Here is a 27,071-nt window from a genome sequence, read left to right as displayed (position 1 = left end):
TTGTGCAGGATGTTGTGCACCAAACTTGCTTTTTAACAATGCAAATCACACTTCCGGGCAGATTAAAACTGTGTGCCAGACCGAGACTCGAACTCAGTACCTTTGTCTTTCGTGGGCAAGTGCTATACCATCTGAGCTACCCGAGCACATCTCACGCCCCGTCCTCACAGCTTTACTTCTGCCAATATCTTGTCTCCAACCTTCCAAACTTCACAGAAGCTCTCCTGCGAACCTTGCAGAACTAGCGCTCCTGGAAGAAAGGATATTGCGGTAACATGGCTTAGCCACAGCCTGGGGGATGTTTTCAGAATTAGATTTTCACCCTGCAGTGGAGTGTGCGCTGATATGAAACTTCCTGGCAGATTAAAACTGTGTGCTGGACCGAGACCCGAACTTGGGACCTTTGCCTTTCGCAGGCAAGTGCTCTGCCATCTGAGCTACCCAAGCATGACTCACGCCCCATCAAAATCTCATTATGTAAATCACACTTTATGCAATGTAAAATATTAATGCAGTAAATAATTAAACTACAAAATATTTTAGTATTACATAATACATGGCTATAAAGCCAAAGTTTGTGAGATCATGACATCGGTAGAGAAACTGTCAAACTGGGTACTGTTCTTATATGTTGTACACCAAACACGTTTTTTAACATTGTAAATTACATTTTAAAAAATGCATAATATTGAACAGAATAAATAATTAAAACAGGCAGTATTGCATATTAATATTTACTTGATTATATTGAATTTTTTTCAAAGAATACTGTTACTTATGTATGTAACTATAAAACCTGTTTACAGCATGCTACCACTTGTCATCCAGCTTTACAACAAACTTGGCTGTTGTCATGTAGATAACACATTGTTTTAATCATTTAATCTAGATACAGTCTTCAGATAACCTCACTACCTGCTCTTTCTACAAGTTAAGTTTTTATTTCTCTTTCGAACTGGTTTGTTGATTTTAGATTGGAGCTTGTTGAATATCTTCACACCAGAGCACAAAAGTCCACTCTAAACAGCAGACAAAGCAACAAACTCTACATTAAAATTATTTTTGTGTCTCATGTTGTAATCCCGTAAACCATAGCTCAGGTGAAAGAGGAGTAAATGTTTTGAGAAGTGAGCAAGGATTCCGAAATTCTTAAAGAAACAGAAAAGAAAAAAACATTTATCCTTTATGAATGTGGAACGCTGTGACCGTTATGAATAAATGTGTCCAGAAGTTACTGCAACCAGTTGCCTGTTGTTTTATTCTTCAACTTTAATTTACCACAACTGGTTCTGAATCGCCTAGCGATTCATCATCAGATGGCATATATTTATTGTATGTTTGCAGCATTGCAGAATTATTAGTATCCGCAAAACCCCCATAATGGCTCTGAGCACTATGGGACTTAACATCTATGGTCATCAGTCCCCTAGAACTTAGAACTACTTAAACCTAACTAACCTAAGGACAGCACACAACACCCAGTCATCACGAGGCAGAGAAAAAAAACCCCATAATGCTGCAAACGTACAATAACTATGTGCCATTTGATGAATCACAAGGCAATTCGAAAATGGTCATTAAAAAATAAAAATTGAAGAACAAATCAAAAGGCAACTGGTTGCTGTAATTTCTGAAACCTTTCTTAAAGAGACCTCTGCACAATGTGTAATTATCTATTCTACACAATACTCTTACTGCTCAACTCTTTATTTACGTGCACTATGCATAAGGCAGTGGACACTGGTGAGCTGAGTCAATACTTTTGCCTGTAGTTCAAGGCAATGAGATATGCTTCTAATTACAACGGCAAAGGTGCTGAATTGTGCTCGTTGACTAGTTTATTTATTTGTTGACTCCATTTTAACTTATTAAACTAGACCCCATGGAATTTTAAATATGATGTTTTGTTTTTCCGGATGGCATTACTGTGTATCACTGGGAATAGTAGGTCATTTTTGCTTGTCTGAAATTGCGTAACGTGAGAAGTTGTGCGATTAAAACTTAAACTGTTTGCTGTGAACAAGTCTGAGGGCTGTTCAGCTTTCATCTGAGCTGTGTCTGGTAAACTGAATTTGGATGTTTGACTAGTATACTTCCGTCATCAGTGAACATAAAATTTCTTTAACCAATATTTCATGTGACTGGAAGATAATGTGTGTGGGTTAGGAATAAAAATAAGCATAGGACCAAACCTGTGATGTCCCACACATAATATCCTCCCTTTCTAATGTCAGTTTCATGCTTGTGACACAGTTTAATAATTATTTCTCTTTTGGAGTTACGACTCCTTCCATGCAAGAGGGATGCAGTTAATGCCACTTTAGTTGGCTAAAAATGGGAAGGCCTCAGACATGCTCAACCGATTCAGCTCATGTTTGAGCATGTCAGTTTTGTATCACCTAAAATGAAGTTCATGATGTGCAGTGAACTCAAAACTGATGACATCAAAGACAAGTTAAAACTGAGCATTGTTCATAATCATATATGGGGGCCACAAATGCATATTTTTCTGAGAGGTTGAGAAAAGTATCTTTTATGGCTTCAGCTTCGGTTCCTGAAAGGTTAAGGCTCTTCGACAAAAGTGGTTTTTGCTGAGCTACTGAGGCAACTCGCTGGAGAGCAAAGGACCTGTATTTCATTCATACGTGCAGTCTGCAGTTTTATTTTCATATTTGTTTTTCCCAATCAGAATCGATGGAACAGAAGAGTTAATAAACTAACGAAATCAATAAGGAATAATAATAAGGTAAGTCAATCAATTTCTCAAACAATGTAGATTAGTGAAGAATTTATATTTCAGTCCTTGTTATTCTACAACCGCTGTTTTAGTCACTCTGACACATATCTTTAGAGTCCTTTAAACAAGGCTTTATAATTGCAATTAATTTCTGTAAATCCAGTGGAAATCGAACAGCTGTACAAACATAGTAACAATCCATCATCATGAACGATTTTCAGTTTGCGTGCATAAAAAAATGTGTCGTATGCATCAAAATTAATTTCATAAAATATTTTAAAACCAAATCTGTTTTCCACTGAATCGGGGGAAGCAACACTGAATTGCTCAAAGATCATATTCGTCAACTGTTGTCAGTGCTATGAATATATTTGATTCAAATGATTATGTGGTAAGTACTGTTCTTCTAGCTGCTCAATGGAATGTGAGGATATATACCAGAGTGAGTAAAAGAGTGACTGTAAAATGAGCAGAACTAAAATTTTTATTCTTTACTAATCCAAGGTGTTTGAGAAGTTTTGTTTATCTACTTTGTTATTATTCCTTGCCGATTTATTTACATTATTAAAACTCCTATTCCCACCAATTCTGATACAGAGAAAAATATAGATGAAAAAAGACTGGAGATTGCTTGTGGGAACATAGTTCCTCCAGTTCCCAGCGAGTTGCCTTGGTTGCTCAGCCAGCATCACTTTTGTCGAAGGGCATTAAACTTATGGGTACATGACTAGAAGCCATAAAAGGTTCTTTTCTGGATTTCTTGGAAAATATGAGTTTGTGTGGTGATGAAAAGTATTCAATTTTCACTGTTTTGTTGATCTTGTTCATTTTCAGTTGACAGCCTATCATGAACATTATGGGTTATTTTCCTGAAAGTGGGAGGAGGGTTTTGAGTAAAAATGTCTTACAGTCCTTCATTTATGTAGGGCACAAGCAACACCCCAAACATGAGTCAAATTTCTTGGCCATGTCTGAAGCCTTCCCCTTGTAAGTATAATTTTGTGTTCCATATCATCAAAACCTTTGGCAAAGTCACAAAATATATTAATAGGATAATTTTTCTTGTTTAGCTCTGTCAGTTCTACATTTTTATTAAATTTTTTTAATTGTTAGAAAACAGAAACATTTATGGAATATGTTTATGATGTCAAAAGGAAACTACTGTAAAACTGAGAAACCCTATTCATTTTTTTTCTTTTCTACCATACTTATTTTACAACCATTTTAGGAGTAAATAACAGTGTCTCAGTTAACAAATACTTCAAAATAACAATACGTGTACTTATTATTGGACAAAATGTTATTATAAATGATATATTTCTGTGCGATTAGATTGTATATTGCACCACCTCTGCTAAATACTGAGTTATACTAAATTCGGTTTCAATTCTTTATTCTGTAACAATGCTTAAAGATGTTTACCTACATGTATTTAAAGAAATTTTATTTAAATAGCCAAAAATATTCCCAACATTAACAGTAAGCTTCAAGGGATTGCATCTTATTCTTAGTCAAATTTCGCTAAATAATTTAATGATAAATGTATGTTTGATTTTACTCTCACCTGATAGTGCTGGTGATAAGGTGACCCTTGGCCTGCCAGGTCCATTGTTCCTAGATGGTGCCAAGTAGCATATCCCGCTGACGGTGGGGGAGGTGGTGGTGGTGTCCCCAGGGAATGAGTGGGTGGTGGTGTTGAGCTTCCAGGCACCGACCACGCCCCACTGCTTCCGATGTTTGCTGAAGGTGAGCTCATCGGCTGTGGTGATGTGATTGACCACGCAAAACTTGTCGGTGGACTGAACATGCTTGCAGTTGTCGACTGTGGCTCAGAGTAGGTGACTGCCACAGAAGAATAATCGTTTGTCATGAAACAGTCAGTCATCCTACATTTACTTATCAGCACATAAATTTGATTATTTTAGCAGAACTTCTGGATACTAGTGAATGTATGCATGGATGATAAAATGAGTTTTCTTAAAGTCATTTTAATTTTTAAATAAATCTCTACTGCTACTATAAACCTAAATCTTAGCAAAAAATAACTGCTGTGTTTGGTTGTCTGGGAAAATTTCTGAGCAGCTGCAACAATTTATAGTTGACTTCCTTTCCAATGTACTACTTATGTTGCTTCTACTCCCTTGTATCCTGTCTCCCTAGCTTATCACATCATCATTGCTCTAGTTCAGTCTGTGTTACACTGCCATTTTGGTTATAAATTTATCTGCAACAATTAATTCTGTGTAACCAAAATTTGTTTCCATCCTCCTTGAATGTAATTTTTTCATTCTATCTTCATGTTTGTTACTTATTTCTCTTTCATATATGGTGATTTTATGAGATGTTTTTTACTAAGACACAACTCAACATTTTAAGTGAAGTAGGTAGTCTTTTATGAATGGCAATGGGTTCTAACAAGTCTGGCGTAAGGCAAACAATGTTTTGTTGTATCTCAGCATTTTTAAATGTTTACTATGCTTATCTCAAACTGTTTTAGTTTATCTGATGGTAATCACACTAATGTGTGTACCCAAAGAATCAAATACACTAAAAGAATCAAAATCTACAAACGAAAATATTGTGGGATATGTTCTTAGGTATGGTACTATTCAGGTACATGGAATAGTGACCATTCCAAAATAGGTCAATGATTATAATTGGCAAAGGAAATTTTACTTTATTTGTGAAAGATTTATATTGTCAACACGATAGAAGCATATACAGTTATGTGAAATGAACAGTAATAAATGAGAAGGAAGAGAATACATGTAGGTAAATGTCTTTAAGCATCATTAGGGAATAATGAATTGAAACTGAATTTAGTATCTGTTTTTAAGGATTATATCCTACTCTTGTGCATGTGACATGATCTCAAGTCAAAGGGTGTAAGGTCCTTATGGAAACACATGAATTATTATTTCAATGACCACTATGTTTATCTATGTAGTAACAAGCTGAGTATTAACATTGAAACAAGCACTAGTATATGATTAAATAAGTGTTTGTCACCGCTCCAATTTTGATTTGTTACTTCATTTCTGCTTTTGAAGCAGACAATAGGGTGAAGTGTGTGGTGTATAATGCCTCACTAGATTCGAGGGTAACTGCACTACTAATTAAATATGTTACTGAGGATAGCACAATTAAGGCTGAATATCAAAAAATCATTATGTGCATATGATTACATTAGAGTCAGAGATTTGAATGTTCCCAAGGTATCTAATTCCTGCCATTGGGATCAGGGCAAGATAATTCTGGGAAATGCTTGTACCATCTCATGGCGCCTCTGCCAGCAAGTTCAGCTCACAACCAACTGAAGGCAAAAGTCATATGGCTCTTGAGGATGAACTGCTGAGAGTGAAAGATGAATGCTTGGGAGTGCAGTATATAACTGTGATAGTCTGGCCAAATGGTATCACATACAGAAGAGTTGCAGGTATTTTAGGTATAGGACCAAAGATTGGGGTTAAAATGCCCACATTGTAAAAAATTCACCATTAGCAAACCCAACAAGAAGTCTTGGAATAAATGCAACTATTATAATGTAAAAAAAGATAGCATGGATGTAAATTTTTAACTTGGACTGTGTAAAGTGCAACTAAACAGACAAAGATCAGCAATTAATGTCGCTTTTGAAATTAACAGTCGTAATCTACATGACACATCTCTGCAGGGATTAAGTTGATTATCTACTCAATAGATATGTGCAGTGGATGTGAATGGCAGCTAGAAACTGGTGTACTGAAGAAGAGTATCACATATATTGGGATAGAATTTAAGATAGTAAGCAACAGAATAACATATCAGACACTGCAACATAAATGGTTCAATGTTGCCCAATCACTGTCATGACCTTCCCAAGAACAAAGATGAAGATGAAAAGGATGACTTTATAAAATGTGGGAGAGCGTCATATCATCTTTATCAAAGAAGAAGAAGAGAGGGTCTTTTTTATATCAGAGTGAGGAAAGAAGAAATGTTCTGAAAAACAACAAAAAGAAAAAATAAGTACAATGGTTTACTTCTCTCACAAGCACTGTTTACCCATAGATTCCCCTCTCAAGCATTGTGATTGTTTCTATCTTTCCCTTTATATTACATTTTAGAGACTAATCATTTGAAAAGTCACTCATAATTCCCCAAAACAGTAAATTTTGTAGATACGAGGGTAACCTCCAATAGATAAATTTATACAACATATTTAAACATCTGCTTCAGATGGTTCCACTATTACCTGCATCCTACAGTTGGGTCCATTCATTCCATGATTCATTCATTATTGCCTTCCACACATTCCATCAAAGAGAATCTACAGGATTATTGAATGAGGCAAGCTATACATTGATAAAAGACAAGCAAACCATAGCAATTTGATCTGTATACTGTATTAAAACTGCTTAGTGACATTCATGGATGTGCCATCTGAATTTAATCAAATGTATTAGAAAGAAAATTGCATCTTCTTGTATACTATACAGCTGTTGTTTATCTGTTATTACTAGCTTAATGTACATGTACTTGTTTGAAGAATATTCTGAACAATTAGAACAAATGAATTGGCCACCCAGATCACCCAACATGGATCCCACCGAACACATATGCGGCATAATCGAGAAGTCAGTTTGTGCAAAAAATCGTGCACCAGCAACACTTTTGTAGTTGTGGATGGCTATAGAGGCAACATGGTTCAATATTTCTGCAGGGAGCTTCCAATGAGCTGTTGAATTCATGTCAATTAAACTGCTGCACTGTGCTGAGAAAAAGTAGGTGTGACACGATGTTAGGAGCTATCCTACAAGTTTTGTCACTTCAGTGTATAAATTATTACAATGGTATTTTTCAAAGAAATTTATTGTTTAGGGTTCCATAACTCAATCAGTTAAAAAGGGGCCACTATAAGACCACTTTCTTGTCCACCTATGTCTGTCAGCATCCCTTTTTCTCTGAAGCTGGTTGATGTATGTCACACACTAAGTTCTACTGTCCCTTGGCAGAGTGAAAAATTGAAGCTTCTAAGTCAATACAGTCAAAAGATACAGCTATTTGTGTTGCATATATTGATACTTGAAAACTCATTCATCAAAACTTACAGGGTACTTCCTGTTAACTTAGAATCATGAAATTTGACAAGAAGCAAGGTTTCACAGTACCAGTAAAGGAAAAAATCTGAAAAATTGGAATTTGTAATTATATCACATAAAAATATGTTTGCCATTTGTTGTTCACCTGTCTGTCTGTCTGTCTGTCAGTCCCTTTTCCTGAGGAACAGGTACAGGCATCAAGTTCAAATTTATATCACATACTGCAGTCTACAGTCCCTTAGATGTGTAAAAAAAAGTTAAGCTTCTAAGTAAATGACATCAAAAGGTATGGCCATACATCTCACATATCTTGATACTCACAAAATGAATTGTGGAAACCTAGAATTGAAATATCTTTATATACATCTTGGGGATCATGGTCTATCAGTAAGGCATGTACCTGGAAACTGCATAGGATTGAGCCTCAGTGTGACTACAGTTTTTCCTGTCTTTATTTTAAACTAGCCTTCCCATCTCAGTGAGGTGAAAAGTCACTAGAAACAATGAGTGGTTTGGACTTAATGTTAAACTTTTGGTGCCATTTCTCCTGTTGGATGACTGGGGTAGGCTAGGGACACACAAGCTGCTGAAGTGGCGTCCAGTAGAAGTACCTGCACCAGGCCAGTGAGGCACATGAAATCATTATTATTATCTACACGCATAATTAAGTTTGTCAACAAGAAAGTCCAGGAATGCCACAATAACATTTGTCAACTCCAAGGAGGCCTATGACTCCACGGATAGAGAAACACTCTTTGACCCACTGGAAGAACTGAAGGTCGACAACAAGACCAAGAAAACTAATCCAGGAAACATTAACAAGAACAACATTCAAAGTGAAGTTTATGGGAGAGATCTCAGAGCCATTCGAAATCAAGACAGGAGTGAGACAGGGAGATGGCCTGTCCCCCATTCTGTTTAACTCTGTTATGGAGAAAATAATTGGGACATGGGATAAAGGAGTCAATGGGGTAAAGGTGGGGAGACAGAAGGATAGAACCATCAACATAAAATGCCTGACTTTAGCTAATGATACAGCTGTCATAACAAATAACAGAAAAGAAGCCAAAGATGCTCTAGAGACAACACGAAATCTCAGCCAAAACAGGATTACAAATCTCACGTGAAAAAATGCTGTGCATGAAGACAAAATCCTACAGACAGACACCCACAGGTAATGAAGTATGGAAAGATAACACAAGTAGAAAGTTTCATATGCCTGGGAGAGATTACACAGGAAACAGGGCTGCACTCAACATCCAATGAAGAAAGGCTCACCAAATTACAAACATCATACAGACTTACATGGAACCATTACAACAAAAGAAGTGTTTCCATCAATACCAAATTAAGTCACTATAGTAGAGTAGCCTTACCAGAGGCCTTGTATACCTCAAAAACAACAGTAGTCAAGGGAAGAACGAAAATGAACGAGACGGAAAAAAAGAGAGGAAAATACTGAAAATTATCTATGGGCAAGCTTAGAGAGAGGAGATCTGTATACAGAGACTGATAAAAGAACTTTACAAACAGACAGACAATTACAAACAACATAAGGAAAAAAGGACAAAGTTCTTCAGATATATACATATGACGAATGAAAACAGATTGAGCAAGAAGATTTTTAGTATAGTGACAACTAATACAGTGAAAACCAACTGGATAAAGGAAATTGTGGAAGACCTCATGAAACTGAACATCTTCAACAAGAAATGACAGACAGGGAGAAATACATACATAAAATCAGAAAACGGAAGTTTCAGCAAACACCCAAAAAGAAGAAAACGGGAAAGAAGTGAACAGAAGAGAGGAAGAAGGAACACAGTGAATATATGAAATATTTTTGGGAATAAAAAAGAAAGAGACAGAAAAAATACCATGAGAATTGATTGTGCTTTAATGCTCACCTTGTGGAGGAATTAACAATACTACTACTACTACTACTACTACTACTACTACTACTAATAATAATAATAATAATAACAATAATGATAATAATAATAACAATAAAATTTGAACTGAATCCTCAGAGTAAGAGTCCTACTTGCACTTCTCCTGTTTTTTACATCTCCAAATGCCGAGTTCTGTTTACAGTACATTAATAACTGTCATACAGCTTTTTAACAGATACTGCTACTTGCCCATTAGCTAAAGAATCTTTCATTCCACGCACTCAAATAATTTTTAGAAGCAGTGTCTAATGAGGCACATTTTTAATTTTCTGCTGAGTTGTTCCCAATTTCTTGCTTTGTGTTAGATGAGAGCTGTGGAGTATCTTTCTGCCAGAGTGCACATCTTCATTCTGAACATTCGGGAAGGAGGAGGCAAAGTCTACATCAGAATTATGTCTGTGTCATATGTTGTGACTGCATAAACCACAGTACAGCTGAAACTGATTTTTGTTGTCAGAAACAAAAACTATTATGGGATATATGTCTTGGGAAATGAGTGTAAGAATTCTAAGATTCTTAAAAAGTCCTCTGCAAGAGATACTGATGCCTGTTTTTCATAACATTCTTACTTCTTGCTTCTGCTGAATACATAATTTTTTTTCAGTACTGACTCAGAAGACAATTCCAGAAGACAACATGGGGGCACAAAGCATACAGTAGTGCAATGCTCTTGCCTGTAGGTCAGCACAATAAGAGATGCTTCCAAGGATATAAAATACTGAACTGAGCTTCTTGATTAGTTTATCTGTGTGTTGACTCAATTTTAACTTGTTATCCTGGTGAACCCCAAGGACTTTTAGTCTGTATTTCACTCACTGTGTGACTATTAATGCCTATCTGTGGTACTACTGGTCACTATTGCTGGTTTGAAATTTGATAATGTGAGTCTTTGTGATTTTAACAGTTAAGTCGTTAGCTGTGAAACAGTTGGAAGCCTGTTCAGCTGTTACCTGGGCTGTGTCTGTTAAAGATGAGTTTAGACCCTTGATTATAAGATTGTGTCATCAGCAAACAGTTTTTGAAACACCTTTTAAAGTCACTGAGATATCATTTATGCATGCTGGAAATGAGTGGGCCAAGTACTTAACCTTGTGGCACTTCACATGCTATATTCGCCCATTCTGAAGTTAGTTCCAAGCCAGTGACACAGTCTGCTAATGACACCCTTTGCTTTCTCTGTCAAAGGTAAGACTCCATTCAAACAAGAGGGACGCTATAAGTGCATCAACATTTTAGTTTGCCAAGTATAATTTTGTGATTCACACGCAAAGGCATGCCACCACCATGATAACTTTTTTCTTATTTAGTTCTGCTAGCATTTCATTTGTGAGATCTTGTATTATTGTTTTCTCTGTGGAAAAGTCTTTATGAAAGTTACATTGAGAGAAAGTTAAATAATTCTGCTCACTATATGAGTCAGAATTCTATCTATATTTAAGTCTGTCAGGAATTATGCCCAGAATCACATTTACACATTTTCAGTATTGTAACAACAATGCACAAATGTGGCAAAACAATAGGAGGTCATATTTGAAATATAATGTTTAAGACCTTATTATGTACTGCTAGAGAACAAGCTACCACTCAGAACCGATAGTGGCAAATAAAATATAAAGAGGCAGCTCTGGTGGATCATTATTACGTTAGAATACATTTCATACAAGTTCTTTGCTTTGTTCTAGTCTGAGCCAAGTAAAGAATGTGATTCTTGGCAGCTCTGCTATGACCTTTACCACCATGATTAAGATTTTGTCACTGATTTGTCTTCCTTTTCACTTTTAACCATATATTATGTTGTAAATGTCTTTGTGATTTTAATTTTTTGTATCTTGTAGCTGAGCTTGTATTTATATGTTCACATATTTTCCCTGTGTCAGTCACTGTGGCATAAATATCATTGTATTTTTGATATAACATTTCCCCACATCACATCTCACTTATGTGTGTTTCATAATAATATGTTATGAAAGAAATAGTTGCTACAAACCATATAGTAGAGATACTGAGTTGCAGATCACCACAACGAAAAGACTGCCAAAATAAGTAAGCTTTTGGCCAAAAAGGCCTTCATTGAAATTAGACAACATGCCCAAACACATACATGCAAACAAAACTCACACATCTTATCACAGTCATTGGCTGCTGAGGCCGTGATCATGTGTGCGTGAGTTGCATTTGCATGAATTTATGTGTATGTGCATGTTGTGTAATTGTGATGAAGGCCTTTTTGGCCCAAAGCGTACTTGCTCAACACTCTTTTTGTTGTGCCTATCTGCAACTCAGCATCTCCATTGTATGGTGAGTAGCAACTATCCTTTTCACAATAAGTCATTAGTCCATCCTCCTGGATTTTCCATTGTTTCATTGTAACGTTTGTTTTTTGGTCCAAATCAAAATATTTTCCATAATAAGGTTTTAGGATTTGTAATATGTTGAGATTTCACTTGGCAGTTTACTTCACAGGCATACTCACCATGTGGGGGAGGAGGTGTGGATGACAGGGGCTTGTTGGTGCGATGTTGCTGTACTGTTGGATACGGAGAAGTTCGCGGGTTCCGCAATGTCGCGTGATGCCTGTCACATGGGGATGATAGTGGAGAATAAACTGGCTGCGGCAACAACCAGGAACTGTCTGCAATACCAAAAGCGGAAACTGTTTAAATTTCAAGTGTACATCCACTTCTACATTTATACTCTGCAAACCACTGTGAAGTACATGGCAGATGGTACATCCCATTGTACCAGTTATTAGGGTTTCTTCCCATTTTATTCACGTATGGAGTGTAGGGTGGGTGATCAGTTAAAAGCCTCCTTGGATGCTGTAATTAATTGCATTTTGTCCTTATGGTTCCTATGGGAGCAGCATGTAGGGGGGTTGTAGTATGTTCCTAGAGTCATCATTTATTAAAGTAGCTTCTTGAGACTTTCTCAGTAGGCTTTCTCGGGATAGTTTACTTCTGTCTTCAAGAGTCTCAACAATTTCCCATGGATTAAACATACCCATGATCATTTGTGTTGCCCTTCTCTGTATATGTTCAATATCCTTTGTTAATCCTATTTGGTATTGGTTCCAAACACTTGGGCAATATTCTAGTATGAGCCACACAAGTGATTTGCAAACAATCTCCTTTGTAGACTGATTACATTACATTTAATATCTCTACAAAATGTTACACCCAGGTATGTGTATGAGTTGAGTGATTCCAATTGCAACTCATTGATGTTATAGTCATAAGATACTGCACTTTTTTTTGTTTTGTGAAGCACACAATTTTACACTTCTGAATATTTAAAGCAAGTTGCAATATTTGCACCACTTTTAAATCTTATTAAGATCTGACAGAATACCTGTACAGCTTGTTTCAAGTCAGTACTTCATCATAGATAAATGAATAATCTGCAAAAATCCAAGGTCACAATTAATATTGTCTATAAGGTCATTAATGTATAAGAGCAGCAAGGTTTCCAACACACTTCCCTGGGGCACATCCACAGTTGCTCCTACATCTGTCAGTGATATTCCATCCAAGATATCTTGCTGCGTCCTCCATACCAAAAAATCCTTTATCCAGTCACAAATTTCACGTGATACCCCATACAATTATACTTTTGATAATAAACATAGATATGTTACAGAGCCAAATGCTTTTTGGAAACTGAGAAATACTGCATCTACCTGACTGCTTTGCTGCAAGGCTTTCGGTATGTAATGTGAGAAAAGTGCGAGTTGTGTTTCACATGATTAATGTTTTAGGAATCCATGCTCGTTGGCATAGAGGAGGTCATTCTGTTCAAAATATCTCATCACATTTACACTCAAAATATATCATAAGATTCTACAACAAACTGATGTCAGGGATATGGATGGTAGTTTTGTAGGTCACTTCTGCTACCCTTCTTGTAGATGGGTGAGATCTATGCTTTCTTCCACCTACTGGATAAGATCTTTTGTTTGAGGGATTTATGATAGATTATGGTTAAAAGAGAGGATAACATGGCCACAAATTCAGTACTGAATCTGATAGGGATCCCTCCAGGCCCTGATGCTTTAATAATTTCAGCTGTTTCTCAATGCTGCCAACAATCATATCTATTTCACTCATCTTCTCGGTGGTACAAGAATTAAATTGGGGCAGTGCTTCTGAGTTTTCCTTTGTAAAGGAACCTGAACAGAGTTAATCATTCCTGCTTTTGCTTTGCTATCTTCAGTTTCAGTTTCATAACAGTGATAACTATGGTACCACTAACAGTCTTGACATATGGCCAGAATCTCTTTGGGTTTTGTGAAAGGTCATTTGACAGTATTCTGGTATGGTAGTCATTGAAGGCTTCAAACATTGCTCACTTGACAGCTAAATGCATTTCATTCAGCATCTATCTATAACCCTATGCTTTGTTTTACATCTATTATTCAGTAACCTCTGTTTGTTTAGAAGTTTCTTTACAGTGACTTGATACCATGGAGGCCCTTCCATTGTGACCTGTTGCACTGGGTACATATCTATTCAATGCATAGTCAACTATTGATTATTTGGGATAATGAAGGAATAAGAGTAAGAAAGAATACCTTATAATAGTACTTTACACTTGAACTTAAGAGTTTACTAATTCAAATTTTTGCCCCTGTGGTTATAAGGATTACACTTCAGCATTAGTTGTCAAAAATAAAATGAGATGGACTTTCTTACTACCAAACCTATACTTTTTTGTTCTTTATTTCTGAGAACTACAGCGCAGGAGTAATTTATGGTGTGAATGTAAAATGAATCATTTCACATAATTTAAGTTTATCATGCAAAATGATCCATGGAACACAAAACTAACTAAATCGTGGGGTTCATGATTCACTTATATTTAAGGTTGTTTCTGTTATTAAATATTTGAGAAAGATTTGCATTTATGAGAAGGGCCCTTAATTGGGCACTATTTACTCATCTCCATTTTTTCTAAATGGATGTTACTGCTGACAATTTTAATTTTTCAGAAAATACACCTTGAGAGCTGTTGGCTGACTGCAAAGATGGCAGGACAGTGTGTTTGCCTGTGCGCTTCTCCCACTATCCTGCCTCCTCATCCCCCTGCCCCTCCTCCCCATTGTTTTTGCATTCACCAAATAAGAATCAGTTTTTATTTGTTTTCATCAGGGTACTTGCTGCCTTACTGCATGATTTTGCACTGATACCTAATATTTCATTTTATAACTTTGTGACATCTTGTCTGCTGATTGATGTTTGTGAAATGGTGAAATTGTGTAGGCATTCTCTATTGTTATCCTTATTAAATCTAAAAGCTATTTGTTTCAAGATTCTGAAAAGAATCAGATGCCTGTGTAAATAGATTGTTCCAAATTAGTTTTGATGTGTTGTAGAATAATGGATATACTAAACTCAATTGAAAATGTGGAAAGTTGAAATGAACAATTTCTTTCATTCATTGTACTTTGTGAGAAAATGGAAGCTATCTTTTGAAAATATATTTAATTTTTTTTTCTATTTGTCAACATTAATGTCAGCAATAGAGTTCACACATGCAAAATTAAGTCATTATAAATTAAAGAAAACTTACATTGAGGGTACTGCGTCTGCTGAGTTTGAGGATATCCTTGCATGAATTCTCTTTGATAAATGTTATCAGGTCGTTCCTTTGCATCCAGAAATGCTTTAGCAAAGGGATTATACTTTATTTTTAATGATGTTACCTGAAATAATAATTTAAAAAAATACAGTACAATGTACAGAAATATGTCTATCACTCTTGATTTTAATGAGAGTGTGGTAAATCAAGTTATCAGTTAATAACAAGAAAGAATAACACGGAACTAAGACTCTCAAAAACATTGAAAGCCAAAGATTTTATGCAATGTCTCTGATAATAGAGTATGGTGCCATATTTTCATAAATTTTTTAAAAAGCTTTTACAAAATTTTTTAACTGTCTATATCACAAACAATACACAAAATTAAATTTGATATCTAGATTTGGTTGTTCACATAAATATCCTCACAGCTGGAAGAATGAGCAGAAACGAAAATCGCAATCATGGTTAAGAAATTGTGTCAACACATACAGTAAGGTTAGACTGAATTGTCTGTATATCTTTGTACATTCTCATATAAGAGAAAACTTCAATAGAGGCTGGCTATATTAACAAAATAAAAAAGAGTGATTCTAAAAAATGTTTATTGAAATTGATCCTGCTTCCATAAGGATTTTAACAGGTCACAAACAAGTTTGATCTTTTTACCATACTTGCACATTTTATCTTACTATTTTTACACATTACATTTTGTAACAATGAATTATAAAAAATTTATACTCAAGCCCAATTTTAATAATCACACTGTAGAATTACTCTTTTGTATCTTGTCGGTATAGCCAGCACTTTATTGAAGTTGTGTCTTATACAAGAATCTACTAAGATATGCAGGTGAAGTGGTGCAAACTTACAGTATATAGTGACATATCTGTACCATGATTGATATTTTCTATTATTGGGGGTGGTTGTGTGAACAACCAAAACAAGTTACCAAATTTAATGTTGTATATTGGGTGCAATCTAGACAATTAAAATATTTAGTATGAAAATTTTTTTGAAAATACTTGAGATCACTTCCTCCATTTCCTGATAACATCACGTATTACTATGATGAGAAATAAAATAAAAAGGTAGCGAATAGTATGAAGTTCACTACACATAAAAGTTGTTTAAATTATGTAGTCTGTAGTTGAAAACTTGTACATGAAATTTAAGCCTACTTCAATGATGTGGCACTGATAGTGCAAAACTCTGTCCTACTTATGCAGAAAACATGAAGAGAGAAATGAAATAAATTGTTGTGAGTGGGAAACATTGCTGCTGAAACTGTTGTCAGTCTGCACAACAATTAATTCTTTTTTACTGATTTAGTATTCCATCTGATGGAGATGGAGCAGCAGTTGTCACACAAGATCATGGAAAAGCCGGCCATGTCTTTATCCAAACTCCTATCAGCATTCAGCCGATGTGATCACTCTGCACCTTACCACTAGTGTACCTAACTGTGATGTGATGCCATTTTGCTCATGGTTCATGTTACATCATTCCAGTGAACTCTGGAAAATACTGATGACATGGTATCAATACAATATTTAATGCTACATTTTTTTTCTTTTTCTGTGAAGTCTGTGTAGAAGAGAGGAGAAGAAAAGAGGATAGGGTAAAATTTTTGCATGCTCAATCTAACAGTTTTTCAATATATTGTTTCAAGTATTTATGTATAACAACAAAATGACACCCTATTCAATTAGAATCATGTAGATGAGTGTTGATCTTACAGAGTTGATATGCATAAAGCAAAGGCAAGCTGTGACTTCTCAGGCAAGTTTTTTAACTTTTACAGATAAAACTTCTTTAGTTTTCTTAAAAATATGGTTCATACTTTGGTGATAACAAAAAATATAGCAGTATATATTAACACTCCTTACACACAAATATTACAGTGTCATACTTTGCATTTCCTTAGACACGAAGGATAGAAACAAGTGTAACTTCAGGTGTGCCCCAGGGCAGTGTAATAGGTCTGCTGCTTTTTATGATTTACATAAACGTTCTGGTTGATGGTATTGACAGTGGCATTAGACTGTTTGCTGATGATGCTGTCATCTACAGGAAAGTAGTATCACTCCAAAGTTGTGAACAAATCAATGAGGACTTGCAGAAAATAAATGCATGGTGTGATGACTGGCAGTTATCTCTCAATATTAGTAAGTCCTACTGTGTATAACAAGATGAAAATCCCCATTAATGTATGAGTACAAAATAAATGCCCTGTCTTTGGAAGCGGTAACATCCGTCAAGTATCTGGGTGTGACTATTCGAAATGAACTTAAATGGAATAATCAGATTATGCAAGTAACGGGTAAGGCAAACTCTAGATTGTGGTTTATTGGTAGAATCCTGAAGCGATGCAGTCCTTCAACAAAGCAAATACCTTACAATACGTTAGTTCGTCCAGTCTTATAGTACTGTTCGTCTGTATTGGAACCTTACCATTTGGGTCTGATTCAAGAGATTGAGAAGGTCCAAAGAAAAGAGCGGCAAGATTTGTGACTGGTACATTTAGCCATTGCAAGAGCATTAGAAATCTCATAGAAAGTTTGAAGTGGAACACACTTGCAGGTAGATGGCACACTAAATGGAAGGGGCTGCTCATTAAATTCTGAAATCCGATCTTCACTGAGGATGTAGAGCTTATATTACTACCACCAACTATCAAATCACACAATGATCACCATTCAAAGGTAAGGGAAATTAGAGCTTGTAGTGAGGCATTCAGACAGTCATTTTTCCCTTGCGCAATCCGCGAGTGGACCAGAGGGGGTGAAATATGACTTTGGTGCGAATTGTGCACCACTTGGTGGCTAGTGGAGTATATATGTAGATGTAGATAGTAGGGAAAAAGGGATCTGTAGGAAATACTTGATAGAACTCCTGGCCTGTTTCAAATACATGTCACAAAAAGGTTACACAATATTTGAAACTATTTAGGCACATAAAATGCTATCATACTCTCTGCAGAAATACTTCAAATACAGAAAAATGGTCTCTATACAAAACAAAAATAAATGAAGTAGTTATGCCAAAAATATACTAATTCCTTCACACTCACCTCTTCATTTTGGTAAGCAGTAACAGCAATGAATTGTGTCTCTGGGAAAGGGTATGTAAGAACCCTGCGTTGCTCTGATCCGACCTTTACTAGGTGAACTCTAGGCTCATATTTGTGGAGAGAGTTCAACATTATCTGCTACAAAGTAAATGCAACAAAACAATTAAGTGTAGCAGTATATTTTTATTTACAGTGTTTATTATGTATAATGATAGTAGTTTAGTGAACTTAAAAATCATAAGCTTTATTCCCATAACAACTATTTAGTTAATAAAACATTATTTAGCTAGCATGATACAGTCAAGTGAAAAGCTACATGTTTCTGACAGCATTGTAAAATACTGAATTGTCATATTTAAACTTTTTTTGGTGCTGAAGACTTGTGAAACACACAAAATGCCTGAAAAAAAAAAGTAGCTGTAAAGTAGAAATACCACACATGCACAAGCATTGATGACAGTAATACAAGTGCAGAGTTGGCCAGAAGACTGGTAACTACCAGTATGTATCGAGCACTGATGTATGTGACCAACTCCGGGCACCATTGTATGAAAATACATAGCCTGCATTTGACGAACACTTGTAGCTTTGGTACAGTGCTGGATACATCTATCCATCTCACACCCTTTCTGTAGCTTCCTCCAAGATAACACACATTTCCCTTAGTAGATGTTCATCAGCCACCCTGCCTAGCATTATAACCAGACCTATGTCCAACTGAGCGTGATGGAATCAAGTCATGCTTGAGACACGTAACTGGGAACATCCCTTCATCTGTTGCAACAATGGGTGGAGGTAGCATTGAAAATTATATTACTACTTCTACTACTACTACTACTACTACTACTACTACATGAATTTGTACTGGAGATAAATGTGGCAATTTACATTTCTAAGCACATGGCTAATACTCCTATGCAGTTGTGCACTGTATGTTGGTTTGAGCCTGGGTTTAAGACCTCTCTTGGTAATATCTTCTGCTTGCTTCCCCCTCTGCCTATGAACAAGAATCTGCCCCATTAAAAATTATTTTTAATATCAGGCCTTGAATTGAAACCTATAGACATAATGTATACACTGATCAGGCAGAACATTATTACCACCTACCGAATAGCTGGTATGCCCACCTTTGGCATGGATAACAGTGGCAACGCGTCTTGGCGTGGAAGCAATGAGGCCTTGATAGGTCACTGGAGGGAGCTGGCGCCACATCTGCACACACAAGTCAACTAATTCCCATAAATTCTGAGATAGGGGTGGGCAGGGTTGGGGGGGGGGGGGGGGCGGCGCAAATGAGCACTTATGCAATATTCAGTAACATTCTAGTTGTATTCGATCAGGGTCAGACATGGTGAGCTTGGGGGTCAGCATGTCAATTGGAACTCTCCACTGTGCTCCTCGAACCACTCCATCACACTACTGGCCTTGTGACATGGTGCATTATCTTGTTGAAGAATGCCACTGCCATGGGGAAACATGATTGTCATGAGGGGGTATATATGACCTGTAGCCAGTGTATGATACTCCTTAGCCATCATGGTGCCTTGCATGAGCTCCACTACATCCATGGATGCTGACACGAATGTTCTGAAGAGCATAATGGAGAGGCCATCAGCCTGTCTCCATCCCGCAGTACAGGTGTCCAGCAGGTTTTCCCCTGGAAGACGACAGATTCACGCCCTCTCATTGGCATGCTGAAGAAGTTATCAGGATTTATCAGACTGTCCAACACTCTGTCACTGCGATAACATCCTGTGTCAGTGGTCACATGCCCATTTCAGTCATTGTTTCTGATGTTGTGGTGTTAACATTGGCACATGCATCGGGTCTTGGATGTAGAGCCCCGTCATTAGGAGTGTTCGTTGCACTGTTTTCACACACATACATATCTACCCAGAATCAAAGTCTGATGTTAGTTCTGCCACATTACACCAACTATCCTGTTTTACCAGTATGCCCAGCCTACAACGCCAGACATCTGTAATGAGGGATGGTCGCCCAACCCCACAACATCTGGATGTTGTTCCAGCTTGGTCTTGCCACATGTTGAAGACACTCACCACAGCACTCCTTAGAAGTCTGACAAGTCATGCAGCTTCTGAAATGCTCATGCTGAGCCTCCAGTCCATCATAGTCTGCCCTCGGTCAGGCTCAGATAGACTGTGTGTCCTCCTCATTTTACATGCTGACATCATGCTCACTGATACTGGTACTGAATACTGTATGCACCACACATGTGTCTGACTAGCAGCTGTTCCTCACCAGGTGACACTGCTGCCATCTGGCTGGATTTATATCTGTAGCAAGTTAGTGGTCATAATGTTCTGGCTGACCAATGTATGTTACTCATCTACAAATTATCACATGGAGATCTCGTATATATTGCAATCAAATTTTACATATAAATACTTGAAATTAGGTGACTCAGTGAGTTTTCCCCTCCATAAACTATACTCGTACTTCCCCGTATTTCCTGTAGCAGAAACCAACCAATAGTCTGTTACCTGCACAATCATCTTATTCTGCTGTAAACTGTGATGTTGTTTGGAAACTGTCTACAGTGATATCAGAATGGTCACCAGTACCTTTGTCAGTTATGTGTATTGTAAACAATAATCGGCATTTCCTCTGGTATTCCTGAATATTTCAATTTTCTCTGAGATTTATTTACCTATCCTTGTGCTCTGGGATCTACATTGCAGAACTGTCTCTACCAGAAGCACCTCTCTTTGCTCAGTTTCAACATCATGTGATTTCTGCACCAAGAATCCATGATGAACTCAGTTAACTACCTTTGACAGGTCGAGGGTGGTTCAGTCCAGTTGCCCTTCCCCCTTTCCATCTAATATGCTTGCCACATACTGAACAGATTATTTAACAGTGTAAAACATGTGAACAGAACATTGTTCATATGGGACTACTGCTTTGCAACATTCTGTAACTCTATATTTTTCACTCATTCATCTTACCACACATGGATTACCTTCCACATCACTGTAATGTAGTTTCTTACATGATTAGGTGATAAGTTCATCCTTATCACCACTGCCAGTATGTGATAGAGAAAAGAGTTTATGGCAGATCACAAAAATATCCAAAATTTCAATGTCAAAAATGATTAAGAGAAATCACTAAATAGTTTTAAATGGATTTCGAGACAGTGTCATACAATCTTGGTAGTGGTACATAGATTTTTTTTTAATATGGTAGCTCACAACATTTAGTAAGAATGGAAAGAGTGGGTAATTTTAGGAAACTTTAGTATCTACAGTAAGGATGAAGATGGACATATTCATGATGAGACAGTTAAGCTAAACAATAATAAACTCCAGTTGCAATTTCCAAATACAGTAAGGTTACATAATCGCTGTACAGGGTGAGTCACCTAACATTACCGCTGGATATATTTTCGTAAACCACATCAAATACTGACGAATCGATACCACAGACCGAATGTGAGGAGAGGGGCTAGTGTAATTGGTTAATACAGACCATAAAAAATGCACGGAAGTATGTTTTTTAACACAAACCTATGTTTTTTTAAATGGAACCCCATTAGTTTTGTTAGCATATCTGAACATATAAACAAATATGTAATCAGTGCCGTTTGTTGCATTGTAAAATGTTAATTACATCCGGAGATATTGTAACCTAAAGTTGACGCTTGAGTACCACTCCTCCGCTGTTCGATTATGTGTATCGGAGAGCACCGAATTACGTAGGGATCCAAAGGGAATGGTGATGGACCTTAGGTACAGAAGAGACTGGAACAGCACATTACGTCCACATGCTAACACCTTTTTATTGGTCTTTTTCACTGTGGCAGATGTACATTACCATGAGGGGTGAGGTACACGTACACATGTGGTTTCCGTTTTCAATTACGGAGTGGAATAGAGTGTGTCCCGACATGTCAGGCCAATAGATGTTCAATGTGGTGGCCATCATTTGCTGCACACAATTGCAATCTCTGGTGTAATGAATGTCGTACACGCTGCAGTACATCTGGTGTAATGTCGCCGCAGGCTGCCACAATACGTTGTCTCATATCCTCTGGGGTTGTAGGCACATCACGGTACACATTCTCCTTTAACGTACCCCACAGAAAGAAGTCCAGAGGTGTAAGAGCAGGAGAATGGGCTGGCCAATTCATGCGTCCTCCACGTCCTATGAAATGCCCATCGAACATCCTGTCAAGGGTCAGCCTAGTGTTAATTGCGGAATGTGCAGGTGCACCATCATGCTGATACCACATACATTGACGCATTTCCAGTGGGACATTTTCGAGCAACGTTGGCAGATCATTCTGTAGTAACGCGATATATGTTGCAGCTGTTTGGGCCCCTGCAATGAAGTGACGACCAATGAGGTGGCCACCAATGATTCCGCACCATACATTTACGGTCGACGGTCGCTGTCGCTCTACCTGTCTGAGCCAGCGAGGATTGTCCACGGACCAGTAATGCATGTTCCGTAGATTCACTGCCCCATGGTTTGTGAAACCCGCTTCATCGGTAAACAGGTAGAACTGCAACGCATTCTCTGTTAATGCCCACTGACAGAATTGCACTCGATGATTAAAGTCATCACCATGTAATTGCTGATGTAGCGACACATGAAACGGGTGAAAGTGGTGACGATGCAGTATGCGCATGACACTACTTTGACTCAGTCCACCGGCTCTCGCAATGTCCCGTGTACTCATGTGTGGGTTCATGGCAACAGCAGCTAACACACCAACTGCACTCGCTTCTCCTGTGACGGGCCTGTTACGGACCCGTTTGCGTGCTACGACCATACCTGTTGCATACTGTTGGCGGTAGATGTTTTGCAATGTGCGGCACGTTGGATGCTCTCTGTCCGGGTACCGTTCTGCATACACACTGCAGGCTTCAGCTGCAATTCGTCGACACTCGCCATAGATGAGTATCATCTCCGCCTTTTCAGAGTTCGAATACACCATGGTCACAGGTCCTACAACACTACACTATCACAGACGTCTGGTAACACAGTGTACTACAGTTGGTCTGCATGCGGAGACGAATGCAGAATAACAATAGCAGCAAGCGCTACATGCGGACACTGCGACAGCTAGACCAAACATCATCGTAAACATGTCCCTGCAGATGCTGCTCGCCAACCGTGGCCTGTGTTTGTTACAACACACAACTGAATGTCGGAGGTTTCAAGCGTCAACTTTAGGTTACAATATCTCTGGATGTAATTAACATTTTACAATGCAACAAACGGCACTGATTATGTATTTGTTTATATGTTCAGATGTGCTAACAAAACTAACATGGTTCCATTTAAAAAAACGTAGGTTTGTGTTAAAAAACATACTTCCGTGCATTTTTGTATGGTTTGTATTAAACAATTACACTAGCCCCTCTCCTCACGTTTGGTCTGTGGAATCGGTTCGTCAGTATTTGATGTGGTTTACGAAATATATCCAGCAGTAACGTTAGGTGACTCACCCTGTATATCTAGTATGTGTAAGATCCTAACATTTTAAGTAAGAATACTAGTAACGATAAGAAAACCACATAAATGGTTAACATCATGTCAGAAGTAGAAATGCAAATACAGTGATATATTTATTTTATTGTTAATAACAGTAATACAAATAAATATATCACTGTAATACAAATATGCCACTATAATGATTGGGAAAGATAACCAATTACACGAAGAAATGAGCAGAGCAGCAAGAAATGAAATGTCATTTATGAATATTTGAATTAGTTCATTACATTTCTACCATCAAAAAAGAAAAAAAAAAATTACTCATGCAACTCATCAGTGTTACTAGATGACTTCACACAAACCATCCCTTACCTGTCCATTTCCATCTGTCTTGTTTGTGAGCTTAACCTTTGCAAATGAAATGGGCTCTTTCATCCAGTGAGCACCAAAGTTGGGTGATTCTGGGTGAATGTATATGGGATTTGGAGGTGGCACCTCTGCCTTCCCCCCTGGTACCCATTCACCATTCACATACTTCCATCTGAAACAGTTGAGACTCTGTGAGTACTTACTCATGAACACTGGTTTAATTTCCTTCTGTAGTTATCAGTCTTGCAGTGATGTGTAAGCAAATTTTTATATTAAAAGTTTGCATCTGCAGAAATTAGATTTTAACAGTGTACCTGACACACACTATGTGATCAAAAGTATCCGGACACCTGGCTGAAAATGACTTTCAAGTTCCTGATGCCCTCCATTGGTAATGCTGGAATTCAGTATGGTGTTGGCTCACCCTTAGACTTGGTGACAGCTTCCACTCTCGCAGGCATACGTTCAGTCAGGAGCTGGAAGGTTTCTTGGGGAATGGTAGCCCATTCTTCATGGAGTACTGCACTGAGGAGAGCTATTGATGTCAGTCAGTGAGGCCTGGCACGGAGCTGGTGTTCCAAAACATCCCAAAGGTGTTCTATAGGATTCAGGTCAGGACTCTGTGCAGGCCAGTCCATTACAGGGATGTTATTGTCATGTAACCACTCTGCCACAAGCCATGCATTATGAACAGGTGTTCTATTATGTTGAAAGATGTGATTGCCAGTCCCAAATTGCTCTTCAACAGTGGGAAACAAGAAGGTGCTTAAAACATCAATCTAGGCCTGTGCTGTGATAGTGCCATGCAAAAAAACAAGGGGTGCAAACCCTCTCCATGAAAACCACGACCACACCATAACACCACCGCCTCCAAATTTTACTGTTGGCACTACACACGCTGGCAGATGATGTTCATTGGGCATTTGCCATACCCACACTCCCCCATCAGATTGCCACACTCCACACAATGTTTTTCTAATGTTCAAATGCCCAATGTTTACACTCCTTACACCAAGTGAGGCGCCATTTGGCATTTACCGGCGTGATGTGTGGCTTATGAGCAGCTGCTCGACCTGTTTTATCACCTCCCACCTAACTGTCATATTACTTGCAGTGGATCCTGATGCAGTTTGGAATTCCTGTGCGATTGTCTGCCTATTACACGCTACGACCCTCTTCAACTGTCGGCAGTCTCTGTTAGTCAACAGATGAGGTCGGCCTGTATGATTTTGTGCTGTAGGTGTCCCTTCACGTTTCCACTTCACTATCATATCAGAAACAGTGGACCTAGGAATGTTTAGGAGTGTGGAAATCTCACGTACAGATGTATGACACAAGTGTCATCCAATCACCTGACCATGTTCGACGTCTGTAAGTTCCACAGAGTGCCCCATTCTGCTCTCTCACAATGTCTAATGACTACTGAGGTCACTGATACAGAATACGTGGCAGTAGGTGGCACCACAATGCACCTAATATGAAAAATGTATGTTTTTGGTAGTGTCCGGATACTTTTGATCACATTTGGTTGATTTGAATGACAACAATGTGAAATTCACAGAGCACATGACTTAACAGAAAATCCATTTGTATAGGCAAATTTGGATGAATGTTTGTTGTAATATGCCCTCCTAGCAAATTACAGTACATCGTCACCATATGATAAATGAGAAGAAGGATAACATGCCTCTTTCTGTAATGGAAACTCAGAACTGTGACTTGTTTCCAGTTGTCTATTTATTCAGTACCTGTGTTGCAATCTCTTAAATTAAGATACTATTTTCTGCTATGGAGAAATAATTCTATTAAATGTCACAAAAGTATATTTAGTACATCAAAATGTTATGATCTGCAAATTAATGGTACTGGCATAGTCACAGAAAATGCTAAATGGGGAATTATTTATTCTTCATGATATTTTCCACACCGCGACATACTTTTTGAGCAGAAGTACATGGTCTGTCATACATTTGTAAATGATCTGTGTGCAAGCGTATATAAGTTATAATCAAATGTTGTAAGAAATGACACAGAATTGTTCCACCAGAGTTACTATGTGTAGCCAGCATCAGATAGTAGCATATGAACTAATTACAAGTTTCTGATGAGGTAGACCTGCAGTGATGAACATATTTGTGATGTTATATGTTGTTCATATTTAGTGTAATGCAATGACTACAGAACACATGTGTAAAAGTAAGTGGATAACTTGATGGACCACAGTCTGCTTCTATTACTGCTCATCTAATCAAACTTAGATAAAGATAAACCAAATTGTATCTGCACAACATATTTCTATTACAAGAACAGTAGCACATTTCCAGTGACATGTTTTTTCACCGTAGCACTGTGCTTTTCAATGCACTTGCTCCATAACTGCACAAGCTTTCTGATATCCTCACAAAAAGTTTTTCAGTGGAGCAGCAAGCCAAGTATGCATCACTTTCTTCAACTATTCACTGAAGATACATCAATGGCCTCTCAAACCATGTCTGAGTGGATCAAATAAATGGAAATCTGAGGACCTCAGATAATGACTGTGCATCATACAACACCTATACGTGCATATTCTGAACAGTTTGAACAGTGTGGATGGCACTATATGGATGCAAATTGTCATGCTAAAAGAAAAAGAAGGTTGTGTGACAACAAACCTTGTTGTTTTTTTCAAACTCATTAAGGCACAGTCTGTGGGTGCAGGCAAGCAGTGAGTGGGCGTCTCCACTAGGTGATTGAGCACACTACTCCATGCTGCCACCAGCTGAAAGTGATTTTGAGGGTCTGCCATAGAATATGCAAGAAGACCACTCCAAGAATGT

The 27,071-nt window shown here is 37.7% G+C and overlaps 1 protein-coding gene across 1 annotated transcript in view; it reads right to left on the bottom strand.

Annotated features, from left to right (window-relative positions):
- Positions 1–27,071, bottom strand: part of LOC126418811 (T-related protein-like) — a 213,882-nt gene that overhangs the window by 3,502 nt on the left and 183,309 nt on the right. The window contains exons 3-7 of the mRNA XM_050085752.1: positions 24,256–24,424; positions 18,418–18,555; positions 15,336–15,468; positions 12,244–12,402; positions 4,302–4,579 (exon numbers count right to left, since the gene is read on the bottom strand). Coding sequence (XP_049941709.1) covers positions 4,302–4,579; positions 12,244–12,402; positions 15,336–15,468; positions 18,418–18,555; positions 24,256–24,424 — 877 coding nt within the window. The remainder of the gene's footprint in view (positions 1–4,301; positions 4,580–12,243; positions 12,403–15,335; positions 15,469–18,417; positions 18,556–24,255; positions 24,425–27,071) is intronic.

Source organism: Schistocerca serialis, chromosome 9 (genome assembly GCF_023864345.2).
Source record: "Schistocerca serialis cubense isolate TAMUIC-IGC-003099 chromosome 9, iqSchSeri2.2, whole genome shotgun sequence".
In the NCBI taxonomy this organism is placed as follows: domain Eukaryota; kingdom Metazoa; phylum Arthropoda; class Insecta; order Orthoptera; family Acrididae; genus Schistocerca; species Schistocerca serialis.
This window is presented reverse-complemented; position numbering and strand designations above follow the sequence as displayed.